General features: G+C 34.7%; 1 protein-coding gene across 1 annotated transcript; it reads right to left on the bottom strand.

Moving 5' to 3' along the window:
• Window positions 1-238: 238 nt before the first annotated feature.
• On the bottom strand, window positions 239-25973 carry LOC108368593 (glutamate receptor ionotropic, NMDA 2B-like). Its single transcript, XM_017623467.1, has 9 exons — window positions 25182-25973; window positions 24766-24916; window positions 23895-24488; window positions 23522-23811; window positions 23300-23452; window positions 23071-23222; window positions 21919-22426; window positions 21732-21836; window positions 239-589 (listed from the first exon to the last, which is right to left on the bottom strand). The coding sequence occupies exons 1-9, from the start codon at window positions 25892-25894 to the stop codon at window positions 547-549; spliced, it is 2709 nt and encodes a 902-aa protein (XP_017478956.1). The 5' UTR covers window positions 25895-25973; the 3' UTR covers window positions 239-546.
• Between the last annotated feature and the right edge of the window lie 1845 nt (window positions 25974-27818).

Genomic DNA, 27818 nt, shown 5'->3' with positions numbered 1-27818 from the left:
ACAAGCTTCAGTTGTCATGGCAACAAAAGCTTTTTATAAAAAATCACCAATAACTTTGGCAGTTTCGCAGCGATCCAGTAGCGCATTTCAAGGTCATTGAGCACCCCGAATTGGCTGCAGTAGAAAACTGAAAGTTGGTAGATATAGATATTACAAATATCAAAAGGAAAAAAAACTAAGAGGGTGCCTAGTTTTCTAGGATGACTTTTTTCCCCACACAAAAATTTGACCACTCTAATGATCTATGAAAGTATCTAAGATGATAGTATCTAAGTAGGTACATATGTACATACATACCTACATAGTAGAATTCCTACCTTATACAACATAATATTAGCATATTGTGCTCATTTCCAACTGAAATCGATTACTTCCGCTTTGTGCCGTTATCGGTTGGAAGGCGGCACCATCATTCATCCGTTTTGCATACTTTGCTTCATCCAAATGCAGTGTGCTCGGCGTGATGGATGCAGGGTTGCTTTATTGGCGGTGGCGATGCTGTTGATGGTACTAACGGGCGGTGGTTGATTATTGTACTGTGGGCTTTTACAGCACAGTCTCCATTTCCGCAATTTCCGTTTTGTAGGACCTTAATGAATACGATTTATTATTAGATTTTAAGAGAAAATTGCGAATAAATCCAAAAAAGGCGAGCAAAAGGCAAACAGCTGAATTGTATTGGTTGGTTGCTAAGGTTGTGCGTGCAGTGTTGATGGGGCTGAGACTAAGTAAATGTGACTTATGTTGTTTGTGGCTGATGAGTGACTGATATTTTTGTTGACTTACTAACTGGCTTCCGGAGGGAGTAGGTAAATGTGTTTGTGGAAAAGTATGGCGTGCAGTAGACTTTGTTGTTTCTATTGTTATTGTAGCAGCTTACCTACAGCAGAGGAGTAGTCCCTGTCAGCGCAATGGTATACGAGTGTAGGTTAAGAAAAGGCACTCTTTTGTGCGGATATTCGCAAAAATTCTTTCGAAAATGTGTTGATTGATTGTCTATTTGGTTAGCCACATATGTACATAGCTATATACATATGTATGTATGTATTAGACGTCTGCATGGATCCATTCAAAACCGCAAATAAATCATTCATATTCAAATGAAATGAACGTTTTTGGCTTTGAATTTTATTGATTTTTTTTATTTGTAGCTTTGAGAACTTGAAAGTCCCGAATGACAAGGAGAATCCTTAAAACACCAGTTTCACCATAATCAGAAATCAAAGAAACTCCACAGGAGAAAAAAATAATAAATACAAAAAATAACAATAGCTATAAAAATAAAACTTCTATATAAACTCAAATATAATTTTCAATAAAATAAAACAATACATTTGAATAAAAATAACATTTAACAATTTATATATGAACTGCAAAATTCTTATTTTGAATTTTAATATATATGTATTAAATTTAGTATCAATATAACATACATTTTTTACTCTTTTAATTATAATTTCTATATTAATTAATTTAATTTTTTTAAAGCTCTATTTTTTAATAAATTTTTATTTTTTTTATCTACCTATTTGGTGATTAATTACTATTATTTTTTCTTTTTTTTTTCTTTTAAATAAATATATCCAACAACAATTAAAATAAACACAACCACAAAAACAAAAACACTGTTTAACAACAAAAACAAAAACTCTGTTTAACTTGAAATTTGAATCAAATCATGCAGAGCTCTAGTATTTATGCATGCAAATACTAGGGTGGTCTAGATTTTTTTTCTAGCCATTGCATAAAATCGTTGAAAATAAATATTCCTTGATCGAATTAGAATGTTTTACTTAAACAAAAAAATTGTGATGCATATTAAACATTAAAATTTTACTAAATATTTTTCATAACCGATGTTTTTATCTCCTAGATATAAAAATGAGTTATTTTATATTTTCGTAAAAGATTTATTTTTGTAGATATGCATCATAATTTTATTACTTAAAAATTTTTGAGGAGAAATATTTGTATTCGATTAAAAATATTTTTCTAACGATTTGTAGGGAAAATCTAAAATTTTGAAATTACCTAAAAAAAAAAACGCCGAAACATGTAAACTTAATTTTGAGTCGTATATTTCGAATCTATATTCTGTTTTTCTGGATCCGTAAATTTTCCCAACATATTTTCATTTCTATAAAAAAAACTCAAATTTGAACAGAAAAAAATAAGAAATAAGAGATTTTTGTAAATTATTTCATTTGCACTAAAGCTTGTTCTTTTAACAAAATACTAAGCTACTAACGAAGAAATCGATGGATAAATGAATAAGCTGTGAATGGTCAAATGAAAATACGTAATGATTTTTTTTCAGGGACCGTAACGATTATGATCTTTATAATAAAAATCATAATTTAAGCCTTAAAATTAGATGTCCATTTTTTCTATCAAATTTAACTGTTATTTTATGATATTTATTTTTATTTTAATACGGTCATAAAAATTATCGAAATTATTCAAAATTCAAAATAACGGTCACATGTGACGGAAAAAATAAAACCATAAAATAACGTTTAAATTTGACCGAAAAAATAAAAATTCATTTCGAACGGTTATTTTTGATCGAAAAAATAAAAACCAAAAATCTCGATTTTGCGATGATCTAAAAGTTGGGATAGTTAACGGTTATTTTCGGTCTCTAATTTTTTTTTGGTTGAGATTTGAGCAGAAAATAATGTTACTCGCGCGCAATATACGAGTATGTTATTTTTTTTTTTTAATTTTCCCTGTTACAACTTTGGACTGTTTTTCATTCACAATACAAACTTAAAATAAAAATTCTTTGGAAAATGACCTGATCTAGAAAAACGGTATACACGACCGGAATGTACGACCCAAAACTAAGTTAACATATGTATTTCGGCGTTTTAGTGTCAAAATTAAAAAAATATGAGTTTCTTTTTCCAGCAGTAAAGTTCTGAAAAGTATTTTTTTTGTATTTTTGGATCACCCTGATGTACATATGGCATGTACCTACATATGATATGGTTGCTGTCAATGATTAAACTGATGAATGGCATGCCAATAATTGAGTTGAGTAAGCAATTCTTATTCTCAAGGTCACTGTTGCTTATGAAAGTACGAACGTAGTATTGACCGTATGCAGTTAATTCATGCTATGCTTATAAAAATTTCCAAGTTCAATCATTAAGATACGGATAAAAGCTTAGTAATATGTTCCTATTAACCATGATCAAACTAATATCGCTACCTGAAGGTGAAAACGTGCATGTCCACTTTTTCAAAATAATGTTACTCATACACCACGTAACCCCGCATTTGATCACACTTAATGCTCGTACTGTACTTTTTTTTACATTTTTTGTATTCCAAAAATGGATACTTCCAGAGTGATTTTTTTCTACCTTAATTTTTTAATGCTCAGAAGTAGCATAAATTTATAAAAAAGTTGTGGCACACTCATCTGACCGATTTTACGATATTCTTTAAACCTTGAAATATACAGTCTGCGTCAAATATATGAATACCCTGACGTTTTGCCGATTTTAAATTTTTTATCGTTTTTTTTTAAACATAGTTCATGCAACAGCAAAAACATTAATGTTTGCAATTTCATATAGAACACGGGAAAATTCAAGAAATACCTAAAAAATTTTCATCAAACTTCAACTTCAACTTTTCAATTGAGTAGGCAGTTTTATAGCCCATTAAATTCTAGGGTAATAATGTGCAAGTCTTAGGTTGCTAAAAATCGCGTTGATTTTTAACATTTTTTTGTCTGACTGCATTACAAATTTTTCTTCATACAAAATAAATTCGACAATTTTTTTTTTGTATGGAAAAAATACTAAAAATCAACGCGATTTTTTAGCAACTTAAGACTTGCACATTATTACCCTAGAATTTAATGGGCTATTAAACTGCATACCCAATCTGAAACTTTGCAGATTTTTCATAATTTTTGCAAAAAGTTTGAAATCTGGATTTATATGATGTTTGTTATATAGGGAGCTAGAAAGATAGCCCAAATTGATCAAAATGTTGCTGGCTTAATTAGCTGATCACAAGTGTATATATATATTTTTATATGAGAATTGAAGTCGGTTTTGTTTTTTTTTTTTGGTAAAAATTACTTATTTTATGAAAGTACAGCCGATTACTTAACAAACACGATATTTATCAGTTAAAATTTCAGACTTTGTGCAAAAATTATGAGAATTCTGCAAAGTTTGACCAAAATTTCTAACTTTTTGATCCGCGTCTTTAGACAATAAATCTAATAAAGCAAAGTGCGAAGTTTCTTGGACTTACCGTTGTTTTTTATCAACTATTTTTTTTTGTTGAGGGTGGCCCGCATTTTTTCATATAAACAAAAATGTTCGAACATAAATTGCCAAAATTCAAGGGTAAGTCCTAGCATCTACAGCTCAAGCTCTTTCATTTGACACCTCATTTTCGAAAATCGAACGAACGGTGCAGATTTGATTTGAGGGACAAAAAATGCCTTTGGGTATTATATGTATTATTTTTTTTTTGTTGTAATTTTGCTTACTTATTTTTCGCTCTGTAACTTTTTAAAGAACCAGTCACAGTATACTATAAAAACCGCGAGTTTCAGAATCTAAAAAAAGGAGTCACGCAACTTTGACTCTTCAGAACTTATTTTCTATTGCAAGCACATCTCCACCTATAATGGTTTATCAAATTATTCAAATAAAATTAAGTAAAAGGTCTGAAATTTTAAGAAAAAGCAATTCCTTAGTTTTATTCATATGTATAGCTCAATATGAGATAACATGCCAAAAAAAGCAATTTGAAAATTAATTTCGATAAAATTTCATTAGGTAATAAAGCATTCAGATAGGCAAACAATTCAGATTAATGCATCGAACTATAAATAATGAAATAAAATCAGAGAAATTCCAATAAATGGAAAATTCGGAAATTTAATTTATTATTTAGTACAAGTAGACTGAGCATGTTTAAGTGATCAATTTAATATGCATTTTAAATTCGTAAATATACATTTACATAAATATACATATGTACATCTATGAAGAATTCGCTAGTTGTCAACAGATTTCGCACCTACATACATACATATGTAAATGTATGTGAGTAATTACTTGACACCTGCATACAAAGCAATGCCAATAAAAACGAAATGGATTGTAAAAAGTGGCCCACTGCTGCTATTAAATTGTCATTTTAAAGCCCAGGCATTTTCAGTTCAGTGGCATTAATTTATAAGCCTTCAGCTTATTTGTTGCGGTTTCATGCGTAACCACAATTACAGTCACACTTTTGCATGAAGGTGTATTAAATAAATATACATATTTACATATACAAATATATATATATATATGTATCATCACTTAATTAAATATGCAAGTGTAAATGACCAGAAAAGCGGAAATCAGTGTTAATTTATGCAAAGAATAAATGAAATATGGGCTCTGCTTAGAGAGCGGTTAAATCAAGATGTATGTAGCTAAAAGTAGAAAATAATAGTTAAACCTGCACTCATGTAAATAAGTTAATATATTTTTGGAACCTTTTTCCCCTCTAACTGCAATTTTTCCAGAATTGGGGTTAAAAGTAACCGTTCTGGTGCGAACTAAAATGTTCTAAATTTATACATACGTCTCCTAACAAAATAATTCTGTTTAATGTCATTTTATACATTCATATGGACATACATATGTATGTATTTGTGTATATAAAAATTTAATTTTTAACCAAATCGTGGAAACTTTTACCGACTGAAAAAAATAATTGTGATGAGATCGATCAAAACTGCTTGAAATTTGGCTATCACGTTTGTATAATAACGTTTGGATATAGCCTGGTTGAGACCCAAAAACGGCATTTCCATTGCGTCGGAAAAACAATTAACCATTCTTATTTTCAAGGAGGCAAAGATTTCCCAACCTCTCGAGCTCCGCCAATCAAGCCTTACACGCCCTTTGATTGGCTTTTCAGTTTTCAAAAACCTTTGAGCATCATGTGAAAAATCGTCAGGTTTTTTAAATTAGATTGTAAGTACTATATTAATTTTTCGAAATCAAAGCTTTTCCCGATAAAACGATACTATGTAGATGACAACAAAAATGATTGCGCCAGCGTTCTGATGGATCTTCTAGTCGACGAAGTAATTTTGAAAAAAAAACAAGAACAAATCAGTTCTGGGGAAAATATCCACACAACTCTTCACTAAAAAACGACTTAAATCTGAATAAAATGGTTTAAGAAAATATCTTTTGCCATTGTAATTTTTAAAGAGCTAACGAGTACATATAATTTTATTTGTAAATTGAATGCAGTTTTAAAAACATATCGTCGTTTAAGGCCTGTCTGCAGCTCTCAAGAAAAGCAAAAACTCCATATAAAATGACGTACAAGAAATGGCTACGAAACTTTCTTGAGTCAAATTTCCTTAAGGCAGTACGTAGTTCTTAAGGAATTTTAAAGTTTTTTGTGATATGCCCGTTCCATTATTTCTTAAGGAAAGAGTGTGATAACAGGCCGTGAAGTTTCAAAAATGTCAAAATTCCTTGGACACCGAAATAATGGCAATTTTTTCTTGACGGTTTTCTTGAGAGCTGCATACAGGGCATTAAAGTACAAAACCGCGTATCAAGATAATGCAAAACCGTGTATGTGAGGTTGCATAAATTATTTTGTAGAGAGTAAAAATACTCATATTTCAAAATTGTTCACTCTTTTATAAATCAATCGAATTTTTGGCTAGTATATTTCAGGACGAATGGATATTTTAAGAGATATAAAAACACAAAATCGCACCAGAGCTAAGTAAAATAATTTAAGAGCCCCTTTTCGGAAAGCAACATTTATGAAGCAATTTTCAAATTTCTTTTAAAATCAGAAGACAATTGGATGTAATTTCTTTTACATTCAACAACGTACACACGTGGCAAAAAATAACGAGTAAAAATTCAGAAAAATATTTTAAGTAGAACAAATTTACACATACACACATGCATATGTATCTATATATCGTATATACCCAGTACGGCATAGCTCAACCAACTTGCTCGGAAAAAGTAATTTATTTCTGCTTATGTAGCAACTGACTTCAAATTGATGTATAATCACCTAGCAGCTTTCTTGAGATAAACCAAATGCTCACACTTTTGATATCTTTGCAAATAGTTTAATATTAGTTGAAAAATCGTCTAACTTTGGGCAATTAACTACTTCAGCGTTTAATACTAAGTAATTTTAAATTTGGTTGAAAAGACATTTTTACCTATACAAAGTGTACCGAAAGAAACAATTTGTGCCTTGGAAATATGAAAAAGCATCCGTGAAGTGCAGAATGAAAGCGTATTCAAACGAAATATACTGACTTTGAAGTGCTTTAAGCCAAATGCAATTTAAAGTAGTTGAAATCAAATGCAGAGTCGGATAATTGACTGCTTCCTAGGACATCGCTATGTTAAAGTAAACACTTCGTTTCAAGGAACGAAAACTGGTTGACCATCAATATTTAAACTGGTTTCTTTCTGTACTGGGTGCGTATAAGCCAGTATTTCCTTGCTTTGCCAACAATATCGTGTTAATGAAAGTATGCGGCTTGGCAGGCAAGCCTCTGCACGTACAAGAACTTTTACATAAGAGTGTGTAAGAATGTTTGTTAGCTCATACAGGTTGAAAGAGAGCTATGTAAATATGTACTTCCATTCATGAATTCTATAAGCAGCAAAAATATATAAAATACGTCTATACATATGTATGTAAGTAAAAGCGACTGTATGTATAAATACATAAATATATTGGTGTTTACTTTTGTTTTATTCGCTTTCTCTGATGAATTCCATGTACATACGTACGTACATACATATTTATAAGTACGAAAACTTGTTATAACACTTGAAGCGTTTTAAGTGGAATAGTATATTTTTTGAAAAACAAAACATTAAATTTTTCAAATAAATACTCTTATATCGTATGACTGTAAAGGGGAGATAAAAATGTGGTTACTTATGGGTGCTAAAGGTAAATTTGAGACATGCAGGTAATATATATAAAAATAAATAATCCGAACAATGCCACAAATTTTCTTCAAATTAGTACATGTGGCAACTATTTTCAACGCTGTAAAATTCTCCATATGCTGAATTTTTGAAGGTAAGCACTACGACTCGATAGAGACCATAATTTCTATCATAAAAGATTTAAATCGGTCAGTTCACATCATAACGGTAAAAAATAAAAATTAAAAAAAAACGATTATATTTTAACAAATAAAATTTAAAATCACATAATAATGTTTAAAAATTTAACAGAAAAAATGAAAATGGAAACTTAACAAATATTCTGGATCGAAAAAATAAAAAAGAAGATTTGACGTTTATTTTCGGTCCCTTGTTTATTTGATGTAGTCTCTTCGAAAAATTTTGAAATTCCATGGACATTCTGTAGTACAAAAAAAAACACTAGAAACATTCGACAGTTTTTAAACCGTTATTTAGGGAACTATTAGTATTTTACTAAGCTTACAAAGATTTTTCACAATAAAACCCGGCCATCCCCACGTTTTCAGATTTGTACCGCGGTTTCTTGGCTTTCAAATTGATTTAAAATAAAAAAAGTCTGGTTCCCCCTTAAAAAACCAATAAGCGATTTAGGTAGGTTTTAGATGTTAAGTTACGAAAAAGAAAAAAAAAAAAAAAAAATCCAGTCACGTAAATTTTCCGAAAAATTACTTTTTTTAATTTTTCCTACGTGTTACCGCGTATTAGGTGAGGTTAGGTTATCTCATCCCGCATTTGAAAAGGGCACACTGAGGCCACTATGGGCCCGTTGTGATGCCATATTAGAGACTCCTTATGTCCCTCCTCTTACGTTGGAAATTGAACCACTTCATAGCTCTGATGAAGCACACAAAGTCCTAGTTGCTAGTATTTAGGCTGAATTCAGTTCAGTGAGACATTTAAAACAAAATAACGGAGAAACGAACGTCGACGAGCTCTCGCGAAAGCAGGATAGTGGTATAGGAATGTTTTGGAAAGTAGCGGGTTTTATCGAGAGTGTCTGGAAGGGATTTTCCCGTCCCACCCACAATTTTTTATATACCTTCCCTTTATCTCTACTTACATCCCTAAGTGGGAGTAGTGAGGAAAGCAGTGCCTACTCACGATTGTGCCTACTAGGCACACATCTACCACGCTTCCAAATGTTACTCATACGCTCCGCAGTCCGGAAATTGTGTTAAAAATACAGTGGATACGGTAGAGACGCAGAGCGAAAGTTTTAAAACTCTTGACGTTTGCAAGCAATATAATTTAAACATTTTAAACACACACCCACACACACATTCTCAATTCTAATCTCCGACAACAACAACTTTGAACAATTTTTTGTTTTTATTCCCAATTTTATGTGATTCTAAAATGATTGCGAACTGCAGATGAAAAATCATGGCCGATGAATTGAGAGAATAATTTTACCATGAAATGAAGCGCGGCGAATGTTCAGAGCACTTTATTATTTTCCTATTTTCTAGAAAATACTAACTGTATACAGATAAAAGTACTTTAAGTTATTTAAACTAAAACCATGGTAAATACTGCAAACTTTTGTGTCTGTGATAAGTTCTGTAAAATAAACATTTACGAATTATTAAGTATTAACTACATTTCTAAATTAGTATCGACAAATCTATGTATGCATAAGTGTATGTGCATATGTGTTTAAGTATAGATATATAAATATGCCGATGTATTGCTCACCCTTTTACCATTTTTGTAGTTTATTAAATTCGTGGCGCACTTTTAATTGACTTCTACCTATGCATATACATATGTATGTACAGTGTATATACATATGTATATGTATACATATCTGCATTAGGGCTATTTTAGATTTAAAAACCTTCAGAAAAGTCAATAAGCGTTAAAAAAAAAATCTGGCGCTCATGGCAGTACATATTTCTCTTTTTTCATTGATTGAAAGAAAATTTAGCCGTACTGAAAGATCTTAATTTACTTGCAACCTGTCAAATTATCGTAAATAGGGTGTAAGCAGCGCATGCGAGGGAAAATCTTCTATGATGGTTTGGTGGGCGGTCATCTGAACCGCAAATCCTTCTTAAAATTTTGGACATTACAATAACATGTCTATTTTGTGAACCCCATAAAAAGTGCTTTTAAGCTGCCTTTAAAAATTATCCCGATTTAGCATTCCTTGATTTAAAATTTTTTGCCTTTAATTAAATGACTATTTGTAAGTAATAGATTTTTTAATGTTCAGAAATAGCGCTGCCAAAAATTCGTACATTAGTATTATTTAGTTCCCAACCCCCGTAATCAGCGGAAGATTCAATCAAAGTCGGCCGCTGTGGTGTAGTGGTAAGCAGTGTGCGCTTTCACTCATCAGCACCTGGGTTCAAACCCTGGTCAAAGCAACATCGCAAAAATATAGAAAAAGGTTTTTTCTTAACAGCGGTCGTCCCTCGGCAGGCAATGGCTAACTTCCGAGTGTATTTCTGCCATGAAAAACAGCTTCTCATAAAAATGCAATCGCCGTTCGGAGTCGGCGTAAAACGGTAGGTCCCTCCGCTTTGTGTGACAACATCAAGGCGCACGCCACAAGTCGGAGGAGAAGCTCGGCCAAACACTAACATATGTGTAAGCGCCAATCTATTATTATTATTACATGTCGAATAAAATGATTAAAATAAATTTCTGAGCAAAATTAAAGGCTAAGACATATATTGTAAAATTTCATGGAAAATATTTTCGTCGAAAATTTTAAACCTATGCTCTATGCGCATAGCAAAACAAAATTGACCCACCCGTGCGCCTTGATGTTGTAACACAAAGGGGAGGGATCTCTAGTTTTACACCGCCTCCGAACGGAAAATGAATTTAGCTAGAAGCTTTTTTCAAAGCAGAAATACACTCTGAATTTTTTATTTTATTTTTTTGGGGATGTTGCTCGGACAGAGGATCGAACCCTGGACTCACCGAGCGGCAGTGCGCAATACTAATCACTCGACCAAGGCAGCGGCCCCAACGTATCAAACTATTTAATAAAATCGCACTCACGAACTTGCAATGAAAATGTGAAAACAGTTTCCAACATGAGTACACGTTAGCGGTAATTTAATTTAGCCACATACATATATACATAGTTCATACATATGTACATATGTGTAACTTAGCTGGATGGGTTCTATGTAATAATTATGAAAGGCTGTACTTCTACTGCACTAAATAATAAAAGCTTATAAAAAAGCCTTTTACCGAAATGACTTGTGTACTTTACACATTTGCTTCCCTGAAGCACCGACTGGCTCAATTCATTTTAATATGCGCATTCAAAGTTTTGTAGAAATTCTGGTGTTGCATATTTCATGGGGCAATATTTTTTACCTCTTTATAAGATGGTAGCAAGAGTGCGCAGAACGCGAAAACGATTTAAAAATTGGCAGCAACTTAATTTACCCGTAACAAAATGTTTGGTACCAACGTAGGTTCAGTTAATCCGCAATACTGCCGGTACACAGGTTTAAATTTTGATAGGATAAACTGCGCCCTTAATCCGGATTAACGCCACCGTCTTTCTATGCTATAATGCAAGCTAGAAGTGTCCGTGTATAAATGAATTAGGATTGTCCTTTAGATTGGGGCGAATTCAGCGAAAGGTCTACCACGTAAAAAAAATAAAAGTCCTATATATAAATTATTTATAAGCCGATTTGGCTGCTATTTAAAATATACTATCCTTATGTAGCAGAAGCATTTTTGCCAAAATTGGTCTCGTTAAGTGGCGCCAGGTTCGAGATATTTTTCAAAATCGTACTTATGGCCTGATTAGTTTCATATTTGGCATGTTTAGTTGAAACGTAATAAAGACATGGATTTGCGAAAAATGAAACCGCTGGTGACGCTGATGTCAAAATAAAAAGTACGCTCGACTTAAAATGCATGTTTTCTTCCCGTTAAAAATTCTTCCAAGAACAATATTAACAAAACATTTTCAATGGAAACTTTACAATACACTTTACCTACAACAGAAACGATTTCTACATTTAAAAACTTGGAAAATTAACCTTAACATTGCCAATATTACTACAAAAACTTTTATATAAATAGTCTTGTCCAATTCGCAAAGTTTTCCAATTTTGTAACCCAAGTTGAAATCCACTTATGTTTTTCATTTTGTCCGACGAGCGTCACGTAACGCCAGTTTGGAAATACCCATTGACATAATAAAATGATTAAATTGCAGTATCGAGAAAGATTGAATTAAAACATTCCGGATGACAACCCCCTTTTGTAGTATGTGTATACACATGTTCATATATGACTGATATCAGTCTAAATAAATAATTTAATTAAATCTGTGTGCATGTACATTTGTATGTATGTATGTGCATGAGTGCGGAAGGATATGAGTCGAGTATAAGTAATTATTTCGGAAATTGATAAAAAACAAATTTTACTTTTATTCTTGTTATTTTTTCTTCTTCTCAACCTAAAAACCTACATCCTCAAAGTTTTGTTTTCATTGTTGGCGCCTTTGTTTTTGCTGTCATTGTGTTTAGAGAGAGTTTTGGTATTCCTTATTGTAGTTGTTGTAAGTGTATGTTTTATAATAAGTAGTGATTATGTTGTTGCAAGCAAAATATTATGTATTGTTTAAGCTTACAAATCCACACACATTAGTACTAAATACACTACCTATATAGCAACATAATGCTAAAGCTCTCTGAATAGAAAATGTGTGAATACGGAAAGTATGCAAAGTGCTTTAGGCATACACATGTATGTACATACATACATATGTATGTGCGTTTCACTTCAAATTTGTGTTTAGCTCGCATATGTTTTTGTGTAAGAGTAAGAAAATTTTATGTGCCGATCAATTATGATAGTGATGGGTGGTACCACAGATTGTAACAAGCAAAATATCTTAATACAAATATAGATCCTTAGCACATACATACATACATATACATACATACATGCATACATACTACTATTGTGAACTCAGTATTTACAATGCGAACGTGTGCACAAAAACAATAAATTAATGCTTACTAGCTAAATTGTATGTACATCTATTGTCAGCAAATTTCTTTTAAGAAGTTTTGCGTATGTGGCTTTTACCTACATACATATATACTCGTATGCGTATCTAAATGCCATTACAATGATGAGCAAGTTGGTTTGTTGAGCGGTTTTACTTAAATTCCCAATGCAACCTCAGCTTGTGGTAACGTCTTACCCAACGAGCAAAATAAACGTACGTTTCGCGCACAGTGCGATTTCCGTAAATTTTTCGATTCCAGAAGGTGTCCGAAAACAAGTTTGCTTTGTTTTAAATTTTTTCGTGTCTAACAGCATACTAAGTTTCTTTAGAATACCAGGCCAAAGTAGTGTTTTTTTAAGCTGGAATTTTGACAATATAGAAAGCAGCGAAGGTACAAACATAAGTGTGAGCGGATAAATATTTACACTGGTTGTGAGCCTGTCCTTAAGGCCGTACTTTCAGATACGTCCTTCTCGAAGTCAATTATAGGCTGTAAGCAGGTACAGGAAAGGTTAGACATTGCATAAAATACCCACCTAGTTTTATTGTTTTCCAGATACAAACTAGGGAGGGATATACCCATTCTTCTATTTAGAGGACACGATCTGCTTAGGCAGACAGGGTGTGCAGAGTGGCAAAGACTATGTGTGGATCGTGCCATAGAAAAGTTTTAGATTATTTTGCTATCATTAAGAAGAGACGACTCAAAACTGCGGGTAGGACTAATAACGGAGTACGGTTTGACAGCAACCCATGCGTTCAAAATAGTCTTAGTGGAATGCATAAAATGTTTAGCAAGTGTAACTATCAAGAGCAAACAGCGGAGCACATACTTTGTGAGTTGAACAGCTTTTAGCTGGCAAATACTAGGCACTACTTGATGAAGTTCAGCAATCGACCTACATCAGCTGAATCGTTCGATCTTTATTCGCAAATCTTACACAAGTATTTTGCTGGCTGGGTAGTCACACACTCAATGAACGATTTTCTTACAAGCTAGCTAGTCAGTAGTCTCAACACTTACCCAAATCGTGATAAAATAATTTAATGAAGTCATTTCCATATTGTCGGGAATTCTAATTCTAGCATACACACATTCATTTATGATTATGTATGTAAGTGTGAACATTCGCGCACGTACATTTAGCATAAATACAAATAAACTGTAGATATTTACATGAGCATAAGTATAAATAAACCCACATCTACATACATACATACATATGTACATTCTTATTTGTGAGTTGAAAAAGCAAATTCAGAGCGTATAAGTAAAGTAAGCAATTCGAGCCAATTTCTAGTGTTGGTAATATGCACATTAGGGCGGGTCGAAAATTTAATTTTTCTCAAATCGCTTGGTAATAGTAAAAATATGTGGTAACATGAGGTCAGAAACAAGCCTGTAAAATATTAGTCGTTTATTTCAATTGTAAGTGCCTGCGCATCGACCCCAAGTGACACACAGCACACTGGTCGAATAAGACGGAATTTTATTAAAAGTTCAGGATTCAGCGAAAATGTTCGGTGTATATTGTTAGATAATGAATTCTTAGATGCAAACGCGAAAGTCAAATATCATTTCTGGCAGTCTTTTAGTTTATGGTTACTCTCAAACCTATCTTTTTGCAACCAAATTGTAATTATCCTGTTTATAATTTCACTGTTCTATAGTCCAAATCTACTAATATTTTTTCATATTATCAAAATTTAGGAACAATTTCGGTAGCCATAATACGAAAACATTTTCTATCGCCGTGGAAAAATTTTGTTTATGCAAATGTATATTGAAACACTGAACTAGCACATATTGGAGAAACAGTTTAGTTTAATTAGTTTACTTATGTCTGTGCATGCAACACAGAAATTGCAAATAAAGAAAGTTGACAGGAATTTTTGGTTCAGAATTTTAAGTTTTTTTTTTTTTTTATTAATAACTGTCTTATAATCTGAACGATTGTTATCATATTATTATCATAAATGAGAAACAGTAAGTCTCGCCTTCAATTTGGTAATTATCACGTACCGAACGCGCAATATTGGCCAAAGTTGTACATATCTCAAAAAGATATATCTCTGTTTTTTTTTCGATGAAAGTTTCTCTTCAATTGCATAAATAATTTCGAAATATAAGAAACCGGTTGCAGAAAAGTATGCCAGGGAGAGCCTTTTCGTTCAAGCTGAATACAAAACCAAATCGTCCAATAGTAGAGTCCTCAAAAGGACTTCCCAGGATATTTCAAAGGCTGTTGGATTTACCTACAGTCACTTTTTCACATAATGGAAATGACTAACATATTTATGTATGTACTAGATCGCCCACAACCGCTCCGCTGAGTGTATGAAATTTCAACGTGCTTCACTGAGTAAAATTTATATCAGGAAAACTCAATTAAAAAACCGGAGGCTTAAAATTTGTTTAACCGTCTTCAAAATATTTTCAAACTAAACCTTCCTTTGTCACACTTTTTCAATTAACGTATCTCTTGAACAGAATTTGAGATTTTAAACAGATGGAAACCTCTTACATGTAGTATTGAAATGAAACCCTTGAAAACCCATTTCGATTGATAGCCATATTATAATAAATCATTTAAAATATTGAATAGTTTGAATTTAACCTTTCAAAAAGATGGAAACCTATGTGATACATATTCAAAACCATTTAGATTCATACCAATCTTCTTTACTAATACATATTTTGAAAGCCGTTTTTTAAGTGTTCGCAAAGCTCGAAAACGGCCGAACCGATTTCTTTGAAATTTCAGGCACCTGCCCCAGATGTCCCAAGGATGGTTGTAGGCTAAACAAAATTTCGATGCATAAAGGGAGCGTGGCACCTCCCATATAAACCAATTGCATATCTCTGGATGTGTTCATGGTAAAATAGTGGAACTTGATCCGGCGGTATATGAAATCAATCTTTTGCTCATGGAGAAAAATTGGCTATTTGGAAACCGTACAAACACATACACATAATTCTTTTATATGCATGTTTGTAAGTGAAATCCTCCTAAATGCCCGGAACGATTTTAACAAAGTATTTTGTGTGCTTTTGAGTGGCTCGCTGGATAGTGTAATTTCACAATTTCACTTGCCAGTTGGCGCTGGAGTTAAGTTATTACTAAACATATTATTTATGATCCACTTTGGCTAATATTCGAAATATGTATTGGTAATGGTAAAGGCTATACCACTGCCAAAAAGGGCTGCCAGGTGGCGCTGAAGTCATCACGAATAATCGCCAAGTTAGAAAAAGTGCCGTGAATATCAGATTAAACCGATCTGCTGCACCACTGAGTATATCGAACTCTTTTGTGTTATGATTGGGCCAATGGATGTGATTTGCCAGTATTATTATGCGTTGAAGCTTCATTCGGAGACACCAGGGTTGAGTTGTGCGGGGGTAAATCTCAAAGCGCCACCGATAAATCAACCACCAGGACCCTTGCGCGCCTTTTACTGTAATACTTAATTTAAAATAATCGAATTTAATTTTTAAAAAGGTGGCAACCCCTGTGAAAGACTTAAATTTTATTCAAAACTTTCAAACTAAAGGTTTCTTAACAATATTTCGTTAGGCAACCATACTTTAATTCTTCAGATAGCTTGCGTATAATTAATTTAAATTTGACTTTTCAAACAGGTGGCAACCCTTTTCAAAATTTATTCGAACTACAGCTTTTTTAAGCCTCTTGACACCCATTTTTTAATATAATTTTGAAATAAATATCTCCCTTAATTGAAGGTGAATTTGATTTTTTTAAGGGGTGGCAGCCCTCATCCATGAGTAAATAATGATTTTATATATCTCCATACAAAGTTCCAGTAATCTACCAAAAATATTTCCTGAGTAATGCAGTATGAAAAATTCCGTTTGTATGGCGGGGTGCTACGCCCCCTGGTCTAGTCGAGATTAAATCTATTCTATATTTTAAGTTGGGNAATTGCATATCTCTGGATGTGTTCATGGTAAAATAGTGGAACTTGATCCGGCGGTATATGAAATCAATCTTTTGCTCATGGAGAAAAATTGGCTATTTGGAAACCGTACAAACACATACACATAATTCTTTTATATGCATGTTTGTAAGTGAAATCCTCCTAAATGCCCGGAACGATTTTAACAAAGTATTTTGTGTGCTTTTGAGTGGCTCGCTGGATAGTGTAATTTCACAATTTCACTTGCCAGTTGGCGCTGGAGTTAAGTTATTACTAAACATATTATTTATGATCCACTTTGGCTAATATTCGAAATATGTATTGGTAATGGTAAAGGCTATACCACTGCCAAAAAGGGCTGCCAGGTGGCGCTGAAGTCATCACGAATAATCGCCAAGTTAGAAAAAGTGCCGTGAATATCAGATTAAACCGATCTGCTGCACCACTGAGTATATCGAACTCTTTTGTGTTATGATTGGGCCAATGGATGTGATTTGCCAGTATTATTATGCGTTGAAGCTTCATTCGGAGACACCAGGGTTGAGTTGTGCGGGGGTAAATCTCAAAGCGCCACCGATAAATCAACCACCAGGACCCTTGCGCGCCTTTTACTGTAATACTTAATTTAAAATAATCGAATTTAATTTTTAAAAAGGTGGCAACCCCTGTGAAAGACTTAAATTTTATTCAAAACTTTCAAACTAAAGGTTTCTTAACAATATTTCGTTAGGCAACCATACTTTAATTCTTCAGATAGCTTGCGTATAATTAATTTAAATTTGACTTTTCAAACAGGTGGCAACCCTTTTCAAAATTTATTCGAACTACAGCTTTTTTAAGCCTCTTGACACCCATTTTTTAATATAATTTTGAAATAAATATCTCCCTTAATTGAAGGTGAATTTGATTTTTTTAAGGGGTGGCAGCCCTCATCCATGAGTAAATAATGATTTTATATATCTCCATACAAAGTTCCAGTAATCTACCAAAAATATTTCCTGAGTAATGCAGTATGAAAAATTCCGTTTGTATGGCGGGGTGCTACGCCCCCTGGTCTAGTCGAGATTAAATCTATTCTATATTTTAAGTTGGGGATCGGTTGAGTAGTTAAAGCGTGAAAGCGTAGCAAACAAACAAACTCACTTTCGGATTTATAATATTAGTAAGGATATCTAAATACTTATTGCACGTCCCCTACTTTAATATAACGGTACATTTAGAAACCGCGAAAAAGGTGTTTCTTCGGTGAGAAATGAAACCATTCCGCACCAATTTTCAAGAATGCATAAATGGACTTAAAATGGGCGTTGCCCGCCCTAATATTATTTAGTTAATGTGTATATGTGCTTGAAACTACTATGGACTTATCAAACGACTTCATTCACTACTATTTTGAAAACTGACCAAATATTATATAAACATCCGAAAACCTAAAAAATTTTAAAATATGTCTCGTCTAATTTTTTACATTTTTCACTTGGTTACTGAAGTAATGAAGAACTGAAAGCTCACACGGGGAGATGTTCGTTTTTGTAAGTTTCTATAAATATCTAAAAATATATCAAAATAATGTATATAAATATATTGAATTTAATAACCTTTTATTTGGTATATCGTCTTGTTTATAACAATTAATGCATTTCTTAGATATTACCAGCCAAAGTTGCATACTTTGACTCAATTGCGCGGGCTAAAGATACATATATTTTAAATTAATCTCCCGTGGCCAATTGTTATTGGGTTAGACCTAAGACAACATAATATTACTATCACAATGCAATCAAATGCATTTTATTTTCTCCCATACAAACTTGACCCAGCCTAATGTATATATCAACGGCTGAGTGGTAGATCGAACTATATCGGCAGCCGGTTCGAAAACGCCCTCTCTGAAAAAATGTTTCAAGAAAGCCCTATTACAGAATTTTGTTGAAGAACGCCCTATCTCTGAATTTGATTTAAGAACGTCCTCTTTCAGCTAGATCAGATAATGAATATACCCTCAGCTTTACGTAGAGGTACAAGATCACGTTTCCCACTCGAGAAGATTGGAGCAGAAACCCCACGTGCCTGTACGATGATTCACATAAATGGTATACCGATGGTACAAAAAACATCTTACGGTGTAGGTGCGGGTGTTGTGGGACCGCGTTCGCGTACATCTTTCCCCTTAAGTAAAGACGCAACGATATTCCAGACGGAACTAACCTGCCATACTGGAGACCGCCTACGTCTTAATAAACACGCAATATGCCAGAATCAGAATCACCATATTTTCGGACAGCCAATCTGTCCTCAAAGCTCTAGATAGCTACTCCTTATCAACAAAAAACACTTATAGAGTGCCATAGACCACTCAATAACCTAGCCGCCCAAAATAGAGTCTACTTAATCTGGGTGCCTGAACGGATTTTCAAGGTCAAAAAGGGGCAGACACATCCTTTGGTCCTTGGATTAAATAACAATGATATCAAGAGGGCCTTAGTGGCCAATATTCTGCACTGCTAGCAGCCGAGAGACACCATCACTCAAACAAATTCCTATACTTGAGTGCAAAAAGAGCTCAATCGGCGCTCATGCTAAGTATGAAAAACCTAAAAACACTGTGTGGAGCACTTACTGTGGTAATGAAGAGGAATCAATGGAACACCTCATTACCACCTGCTAAACACTAGCTCACCGCAGTGCCAGATTTATAAATGACTATTTATACTTGTTTTATTTTTAAAAAAATATATATATATATGTAGACTATTCATTAGCAGATCCGGTTTTTTGCCTTATAACAATTTATATTGAAAAATTTGTATTGAGACGATTTTTTAATGAAAATTTTTGAGGAAAAATAAATATAATTGTGGATAACTTTGCTTGTTTCACAGTGCATCAAAGGACCTCTAATATACCAAATGAAATTTCTAAAAATAAAATAATCAAGATAAAACATGTAAATGTGAAGTTCAAACGAAAAGTAATTAGATATGTTTCATTATTTTTAAACACTCTGAGCAGAGCACACAAAAATATATGGCCCATGTAAACCGCATATCTCTAAGAATGTGGTTCTGTTGAGACAAATACTTGCACAATATCTGATTTGTCAACTCTTGTATGGATATGAAGCAATAAATATACACATAATAAACAAGAGGTCCAGATAAATATTAAAAATGTATTTGTATGGTCATACATATGTATGTATAAATGTAAACAATGGTTGTAGTAATGGATTTTTTAGTAAAGAGTATGATTTTATACATACATACATATGTGCAATATATAATGCAGATAAATATATATATATATGTGCATATATAAATATGTATGCCTTTACATACATAAAGTTATATATATGCTTGCATATGCGATAAGCGTATGCACTTGTATAAGAAGGAAAAAGTGTGAGCAGCAAAATTGAGTTGAGTTGAAATTCCATAATCCGACATTTGCGAAAAGCAGCAGCTTCAAAAAAATTGAAATTCGGACGGATATGCTATATTTTATTGTAGCTTTATTTTTACCGATTTTTTCATCCCAATAAGAAAAGAAGAATACAAAGCTTAAAGCAAATAAAAAAAGAGGGATTAAGTTGTATTTTTCATGCTAAATTGGTTGAGTTTCCGTTTGCAGCAGCCATTAGTTAAAAACAGTAAAGAAAAAAATACAAAATAAACAGGAAACAACACACAAAGGAAAGAGTGAAACAAAGTTACATAATGTAGCTATAAATCGGTAATTTTGATGTTGGTTCAATAAATATACATACGTAGGTCAGTTCATCACTCAGTCGTTTACTTAGCCACACTCACACTGAGCAAAGGCGCTAACGTACTATGAACGACTCCCTAAATCGTCTCAATGTTTGGTTGCTTAATGGAGCATTCAAATATGCTCAGCGAATCAACATTAAATGGTGGCTTAGATGTATGTACATACATACATATGTACATATATAACTAAAGTTAACGTCGCTTTCAAACAATGTTGCTGTTATGGGTTGAATGCTGTTACATATTAGGGTGGTCCTTAAATGTAGGGAGCAAATTTTTGCATCAGCTTTCCTAAGCCTCAACCCGTACGTCGATGCTACTATAGTCGAAGATATCACATATAAATGTTGGTCCCCATTGGAGACGGTTAAGGCGTGTTGCACAAGGGTCAAAGTTCAGACTACCCTGTGAAGACGAAGTGATATCCTCGACTTTATTAGTCTCGATTTTGGGTATTAAATGAAAAAAAAACAAATATATTTAATTTGACCCCGCCGCGTCGTTATCGACTCCAATCGGGACCAACATTTATATGTGATATCTTCGACTACGTTAGTATCGAGTATTAGAATTATAAATATAAATAATAATTTTAATTTTTTTAGTTTCTATAGAGGAATCTGTACTTTGACTCCTGTGCGACACGTCTTAACCGTCTCCAGTCGGGTCCACAATCTATATGTGATATTTGTGACCGTGGTATTACCGATTGAGGGGGTGTGACTGAAAAAAATCGTCAATCTGATTTTTAAGGACCACCCTTATGTATATGTATAGAGAATACTATTCGTGTGGTCGTATGTACAAATGTGTGCCCTGTTAATGGTGATGATGGTAAGTGTAGGTGTTTTTAGGAAGTACCATGTGGTTGGTTTAAAATTGATTGACACACTTCTACTACTACTTTAAAATCTGGCAATATGGGTTTACAGGAGTTTCAGAATAATACGGGATACCAGAGGAGGGGACACATTCATATGTTCATAAAAAACTTACCACCTGTATAAATCTTGTGCGCTCGCAGCCAAGCTCAGGTTACCCAGCAGCGGTGGACGCTCTTTCAGATGATGATGATTTAGTAAATCCGATGATGATGCCAGTCTGCAAGTAAATAAAGCGAGAAAGCATTATTTTCCAATTTTTTTCTTCTTGTTTTTTTGTAAATATCCGACATCCTACTTACCTCAATTGCGGTGGCTTGATGCCATGTTGATCCAATGCCTTCTCCAATTGCCGCACACGCAACCGTGACATATCCAACTCATGTTTAACCTTCCACAGATGTGTATCACAAATGGGATCATTACAACGATGCTTTTTCAGTATTTCCGTCGCCTCGAAAACCGCACCACGGAATGTCAACGCTTTACCCATCGACAGTGAGAGCAACGCACAACAGTGACAGCCATCCTTTTTGGCCAAACGTTTTCGTACATACTTGAAGTAGACATGTTCGAGCAGCAGTAGCAGCGCGGCAAATAAAATACCAGCCATGAGCAGCAGGAAAGCGGATAAAAATTGTTCCAGCGCAAGTGGATCTGAAGATTTGTGCTCCTGTTTGCCAGGTCGACATGTGCCCGTCATCCAATAACGACGTAATCGCTCCAGATCACCATTGGCACGAAACTCTAGCAGACGTTTATTGAACATTTGGACGTATTTTGAATTGCGACTAAAGGCGAGACCGTAACCTGGAGAGAAAGGATGAGAGGAAGGAAAAATAATAATTGAAAACAATAATAGAAAACTGTTGCAGATACGATTTTACAGCTTAAAAAAAAAACTTGTCTAGATCCGAGCGCACCATTTCATGGGTATTCGTGCAGAGATATTTTGAACTTTCTTTACATTTTATATCAGCCAGATGTAAAACACATACCGGAGGTGAAAATTTTTAAAGCTTTCTATGTAAAACGTTTCCTTGGTCATCTCTGTTTTATTAGCGGCGCACAGTGTAAAAGTTCGCTATGACCAAACCGGTTATAAGTGGGCATTAGTGTGCGCGTTATTTGTATGGATACAACTGTTTTAAAACCTACAAAGCAAGACAGCCTTTAAATAAGTTCGTTTGGTTATAAAAAAATATTTAGCGAGAAAATTTAAAAATCGGGTGGAGGAAAGACGAGGCTCTGGGCCCGAAAGTTAGTAAAATGTATAAAACTTTAAATAAAAGGGAAGTATAGCATATAAATCAGTAAAAAATATTATTATTTTTCAGTATTACTTAGGTTGTTTTTGCACGCTGATTTTATATATCAAAATTGTATGCCCCTCAAGATATCTTACGGTCTGCTTTTCCGTGTACTACTGCTAAACACTAAAAATTTTAACTGACCTGTCATGGCATACCAGCTGCCAACTGTCATTAGACGACAGTCCTCATCTTGTGCCACCAAATAATCAAGAACTGTGCCATCGTAGATGAACGAATCGAGATTACCATTGAGTACGGCAGCTACGCCCTCAGCGACGCTAGTTTTATTGTATCTGCGAAATGTTTTTATTTTATGAAAACTTAATTTATGCAGGTTTATTATGTGTGCACATATTAACTAAACACTCACTGTCTCATGTAGAGATGCATATCCTTAAAATATTTATGTATAGTCGAGTCAGTGTGACTGTAGGGTATAGTGCCAAACTTAAATGAGGGTTTATGCGAGTAGGGGTGCACCAAACGACTGTCGTTAAGTCCGCTGAATTCATGGAATTCCTCTCTGCAAAAATAAAATATTTAACTAAGAAGAGTAAGAGAATTTTTTTGTTTACAAATTTCACGCGCTTACCGAGTTATCATGAAGGCAGCCAAGTTAGCAGTGTAGATGGCCAAGAAGACCACAGCGAATAGAGCCCACACGTTCGTCATGAAGCGTGAGGTGAAACCGCGCGGTGAGTCCACATGTACGGCAGCTTGAAACAACACCGCCCACACGAGCCAATAGGTGCGACAAAGCGAGAACCGATAAGGCGTCACACTTGTATTTTGTAAATAGAGTTTCATGTTATAGCCACTGGGTGAAAGCCACTCGAAAAGGAAGATCATGAAAGTGGCTGCATGTATCGCCACAATGCCGACCTGTGGGTTTTATTTTATAAAAAAAGGAAATATTTAGTTTTAAAACAAAAACAGCCCACTCTATTTTATCCCCGCCCACTCACCAACATCCATGAGGCCGTATCGAATGGTTCCAGAAAGGCTGTCGGCGATATAATACCTGTACGCTTCGCCACCACTATCGCAATGCCCGTCTCCATGAAGGGCTCACTAAAGTCCACCACAGCTTCGCGTTCGGTATTGATCATCAGCGATGTCAATACCATGTCGGTTTTACGATTTACTAAATCTGCAATCAGCCCATTCCATTTACCATTCTCAAGTGTACCCCATTTACCATCTTCGACCCGAACCAATTCGTATGTGAAACCCAATTCTTCGGCAAATTTTTCCAGCAGATCGATGCAGAAGCCACTACAACACTGGTAAAACGATTCGTTACGATGCGCTTGCCCCACATCGATGTCAGCGGCCATCTCATGATCGGCCGCGACCCGACAAAGGACGCCGCGATCCATTAGACATTTGCCACTGATTGGGTCGGCGGGCGACAGATTGATATAGGGTGCCTCTTCGAGGAATGTTATCTTTAAATGGAATTTTTCGGGTACACCCTGTGGTGGAGCATGCGAGTTACCCGGCCACGCGATGTCACGGATATCGAGCTTTTGCGTCTCCCATGATTTCCAGACGCCAATCTAAATAAGTGAAGAGTGGGGAAAGCGGAAAGAAATAGTAAGAGCGAAGAAGTGCAGAGGAATGAAGAAAGGGATAGTTATGAATAGGAAGGGAAAAAAGAAGCAAAAAGAGAAAATTTGATGGAATTGAAAGAGATGCTAAATTGAATGTAGAAATACGGTAAAGTCATAAAAATCAAATAAAGAAGCGAATACATAAGTATGAAATTAAGGATGGAAAACGGAAACAAGTGGGAAGTTTCGCGGTGCAATCAAAATTTAATTTGCAAACACTTACCTCTTCCCAAACGAGATTTTTATTGTTTGCTCCAGGACGCAAGTTCATGATTTTCAGTTCAGCAGATTTAAGATCACCGTCGGCAGTGAACTCTATATTCGGCTTATTCAGATCGCCTTCGATAGACACGTTGCGCAAATAACGGAAGAAACTGAATGAAAACATGAAATAAATATTCACATTTGGAGTATTTTTAATACGGTTACCAAGGCGAATTCATACAAGGTGGTGTAACCGGAGCAGCTGATTGCAAAGCGAATTGTGCTGATTGTCAAAGTGATGTATTTGTTGTACATTTTTTGCGTTCGGATGGTCATCGTGCGTGTAATTTGTAACTGCAGTGTTTTGTTTTTTTTTCTGCCGCTATCACCTTGTATGAAATCGCCTTGACGGGTACTCTCTACATGTATACTCACGTTTCACCATTATCCCAGCGTCCGCGTCCCTCATCCTCACACGAAAGTGATTGCGTTGTAAGGCGTCGCCCCCGATTTGCCGGATCTGTAAGGTAGGATTCCACACCGAAGGCATAAATTTTGATTGCATTCGATATTTCATTCATTAGCGCAGCACTACTCGTATCGAAGTGTACACCCAACATGCCAATGGGAAATTGTGAATGTGCATCCTTCTTCTCGATAACTGATTGACTAACGACCCACACATAATTTTCGCCAGTTAACTTCATTTCTTCAGCAGCTCTAAGAATAGTAACCGCTTCGCCTTGTGTGGCATAGAGGAGCATCACTCTAGCCTCGCTATTCACTAATTCCATCAAGTCGCTGGTGCGCGTTACAACAATCGAATTGAGTATCGTGAATTTGAAATGGTCTTGCATTTCGGCGACACGCTCCCGTACAGCCTGTACGAAATCATCGTGTCCGGCTATCTGAGAGGTGACAACCGAAAACTGATGCCATTTATAACGCTCAAGAATGCTCAACATAGCAGCACTTTGATGTTCTATACTTGGAGCTAACTGAAGCTGAAGTGTCGATTGAGAGGCGCGTCTCTCCAAACCAGAATTGTCAGCATTCCATGAGATTACCGGTATGCCAAGATAGCCGGCCAGTTGTAGAAAATACTGAGCGGAGGCAGTGCTATGACCGAATTGTTCATTATTCATCATATATAGTATGGCAGAGACGTTCGCTTGCAGGAACTCCTTGCAGAGTGTGCTCAAAATGGCTGAAGTTATGGTGATGGATGAGGAAGAAAGCGAGAAATTGTGGGAAAAAATTACAAATTAATATTAGTCTATGTATTAATTTTTTGATCGCAGTAAATATATGTATGTATGTATGTATGTTTGAAAAAAAAAATTAAATTTATTGCTTTTTGTACAAAAAATCTTCTTAATTAATAAAGGGCCCACGTGTACTAAGAAGCGCTGTGGAATACGACTAGTTCAATCCGTAGGTAATTAATTAAGGCTAGTTACTCCTCGGTAGGAGTATAATGACATAATCTTCTACAATGGAAATATATACAATTTATATTTATTTTTCTTTTCGACCTTAGCTTTCATTTCATCAAAATTACAGTTTGCTCATTTTTTACACTCTCCATTCTCGGTCTTCTATTCCTTAAGTTTTATGCGACGCGCTTTCCAGAAGAAGACAAACACATCCCAGGGAGCTGTGGCCAGATGCTAAGCAAATACACGCTCAGCCGCCCCTGAAACAGCTGGCTTTTATTAGGATTCTAAGGCTATACAGGGTCTTGTTATGACTTTTGGGAGTAAAATAGCATCATGGTTGCACTACACAACGGCAATCTATCTATCTAAGTATCCCTAAAGAGAATTACAATTTGTTACTAGATACATTTTTCTTTTGCATGATTACCGACCCGACTTAGTATGTCCATTAGGGCGGGTAATTTTTTTTTTACTATGCGCGTATAGCATAGGAGGATTCTACGTGTTATTCTAAGCAAATTTGCCGAAGAAACCGTGGATCTAAAATCGATTAGGAGTTTGCCAAAATGCGAAAATAGGTTTCGAAGAAAATGGAAAACATTTCCACTGTTACGCCCTTTGTTGGAAGTTTTAAGAAAAAGTTCAGTACAGAAATGGATTCTTCATACCAAAAAAACCCTTATAGCAAATACAAAATTTAAAACTACAGCGAAATGCTAAGAAACCTATTTGGCATTCCCCAAATTGATTTTTCACCCACGGTTTCTTTGGTAAATTTTACACGTTGAGTCCTTCTGTGCTACACGCCACGAAAAAACTTGCCATACAAATTGACCCGCCCTAATGTACATATATCGTACAAACGGTCAAACATTTTTTGGTTTTCATGAAGGACAATCGCCAACACGAGATCGTCATACGTGGTTCATGCCCTAGAAAGCTGACGATAAAAAGAAGAAGAGCTGTGTTAGTGATTCTTAGATCAGCAGCGCTATTGGTTGGGATGAAAATGTGATGAATTGTAAATCGAAGGAAAGCAGGAGCCACTATAAGTTGGAACAACCACAAACGGCGCTTCAGATAACTGTAGACGAATAAATATAAAATCTACAAGCAAATATTTTAAAATCAAGCATTTCATTTGCACTAATTTAGTTTCAATTTAGCAATTATTTACCCGTACATTTTTGTTTAAAGCAAATCTAATGAGAACATTTCTTTTTAACTAAGACTATGAGAAACTAGCTTCTGCTCGGCTTCTTTTTCGCTTATAAAAAATGTATACATTTATTTAATAAGTAGTGCGTTTTGCTGCTATGTATGTATAGTATATGAAATCCCGTTACCAACTACTATTTACATATATTACGTTATTTTGTTTCATATAACTACCAGCCTATTTTTTATTTATAGAAGGCGCTATTGCCACAGCGGAAACCGCACTGACAATTTAGTGCTAAGATATGCGGCAATGAGTTCAGAATTGTAACGTGAATACATACGTACATAGCCCTATGGTAATTAAATTTCACTGAGGCGGTAATAAATTTTGCTGTGATAGCAAATGTTGCCAGACGATAGTCGGACGGTGGTGCAGGTGCGGAATCGAGTGAGAAAGAAAGACAAGGATATT

This window comes from Rhagoletis zephyria, unplaced genomic scaffold (assembly GCF_001687245.7).
Source record: "Rhagoletis zephyria isolate East Lansing unplaced genomic scaffold, Rhagoletis_zephyria_1.1 Rzeph_scaffold_03206, whole genome shotgun sequence".
NCBI lineage: Eukaryota > Metazoa > Arthropoda > Insecta > Diptera > Tephritidae > Rhagoletis > Rhagoletis zephyria.
Note: the sequence above shows the minus strand (reverse complement) of the source record. Positions and strands in the feature narration are given on the sequence as shown.

What these genes read in the sequence shown, in the direction of transcription:
- LOC108368593 (XM_017623467.1), bottom strand. Translation starts at nt 25,894, where the DNA reads ATGATGAATAATGAACAATTCGGTCATAGCACTGCCTCCGCTCAGTAT. An exon ending in GCTGCCTTCATGATAACTCG is followed by an intron (nt 23,453 to 23,521) that starts GTAAGCGCGTGA and finishes TTATTTTTGCAG; the next exon opens with AGAGGAATTCCATGAATTCA. An exon ending in ATGCATCTCTACATGAGACA is followed by an intron (nt 23,223 to 23,299) that starts GTGAGTGTTTAG and finishes AACATTTCGCAG; the next exon opens with ATACAATAAAACTAGCGTCG.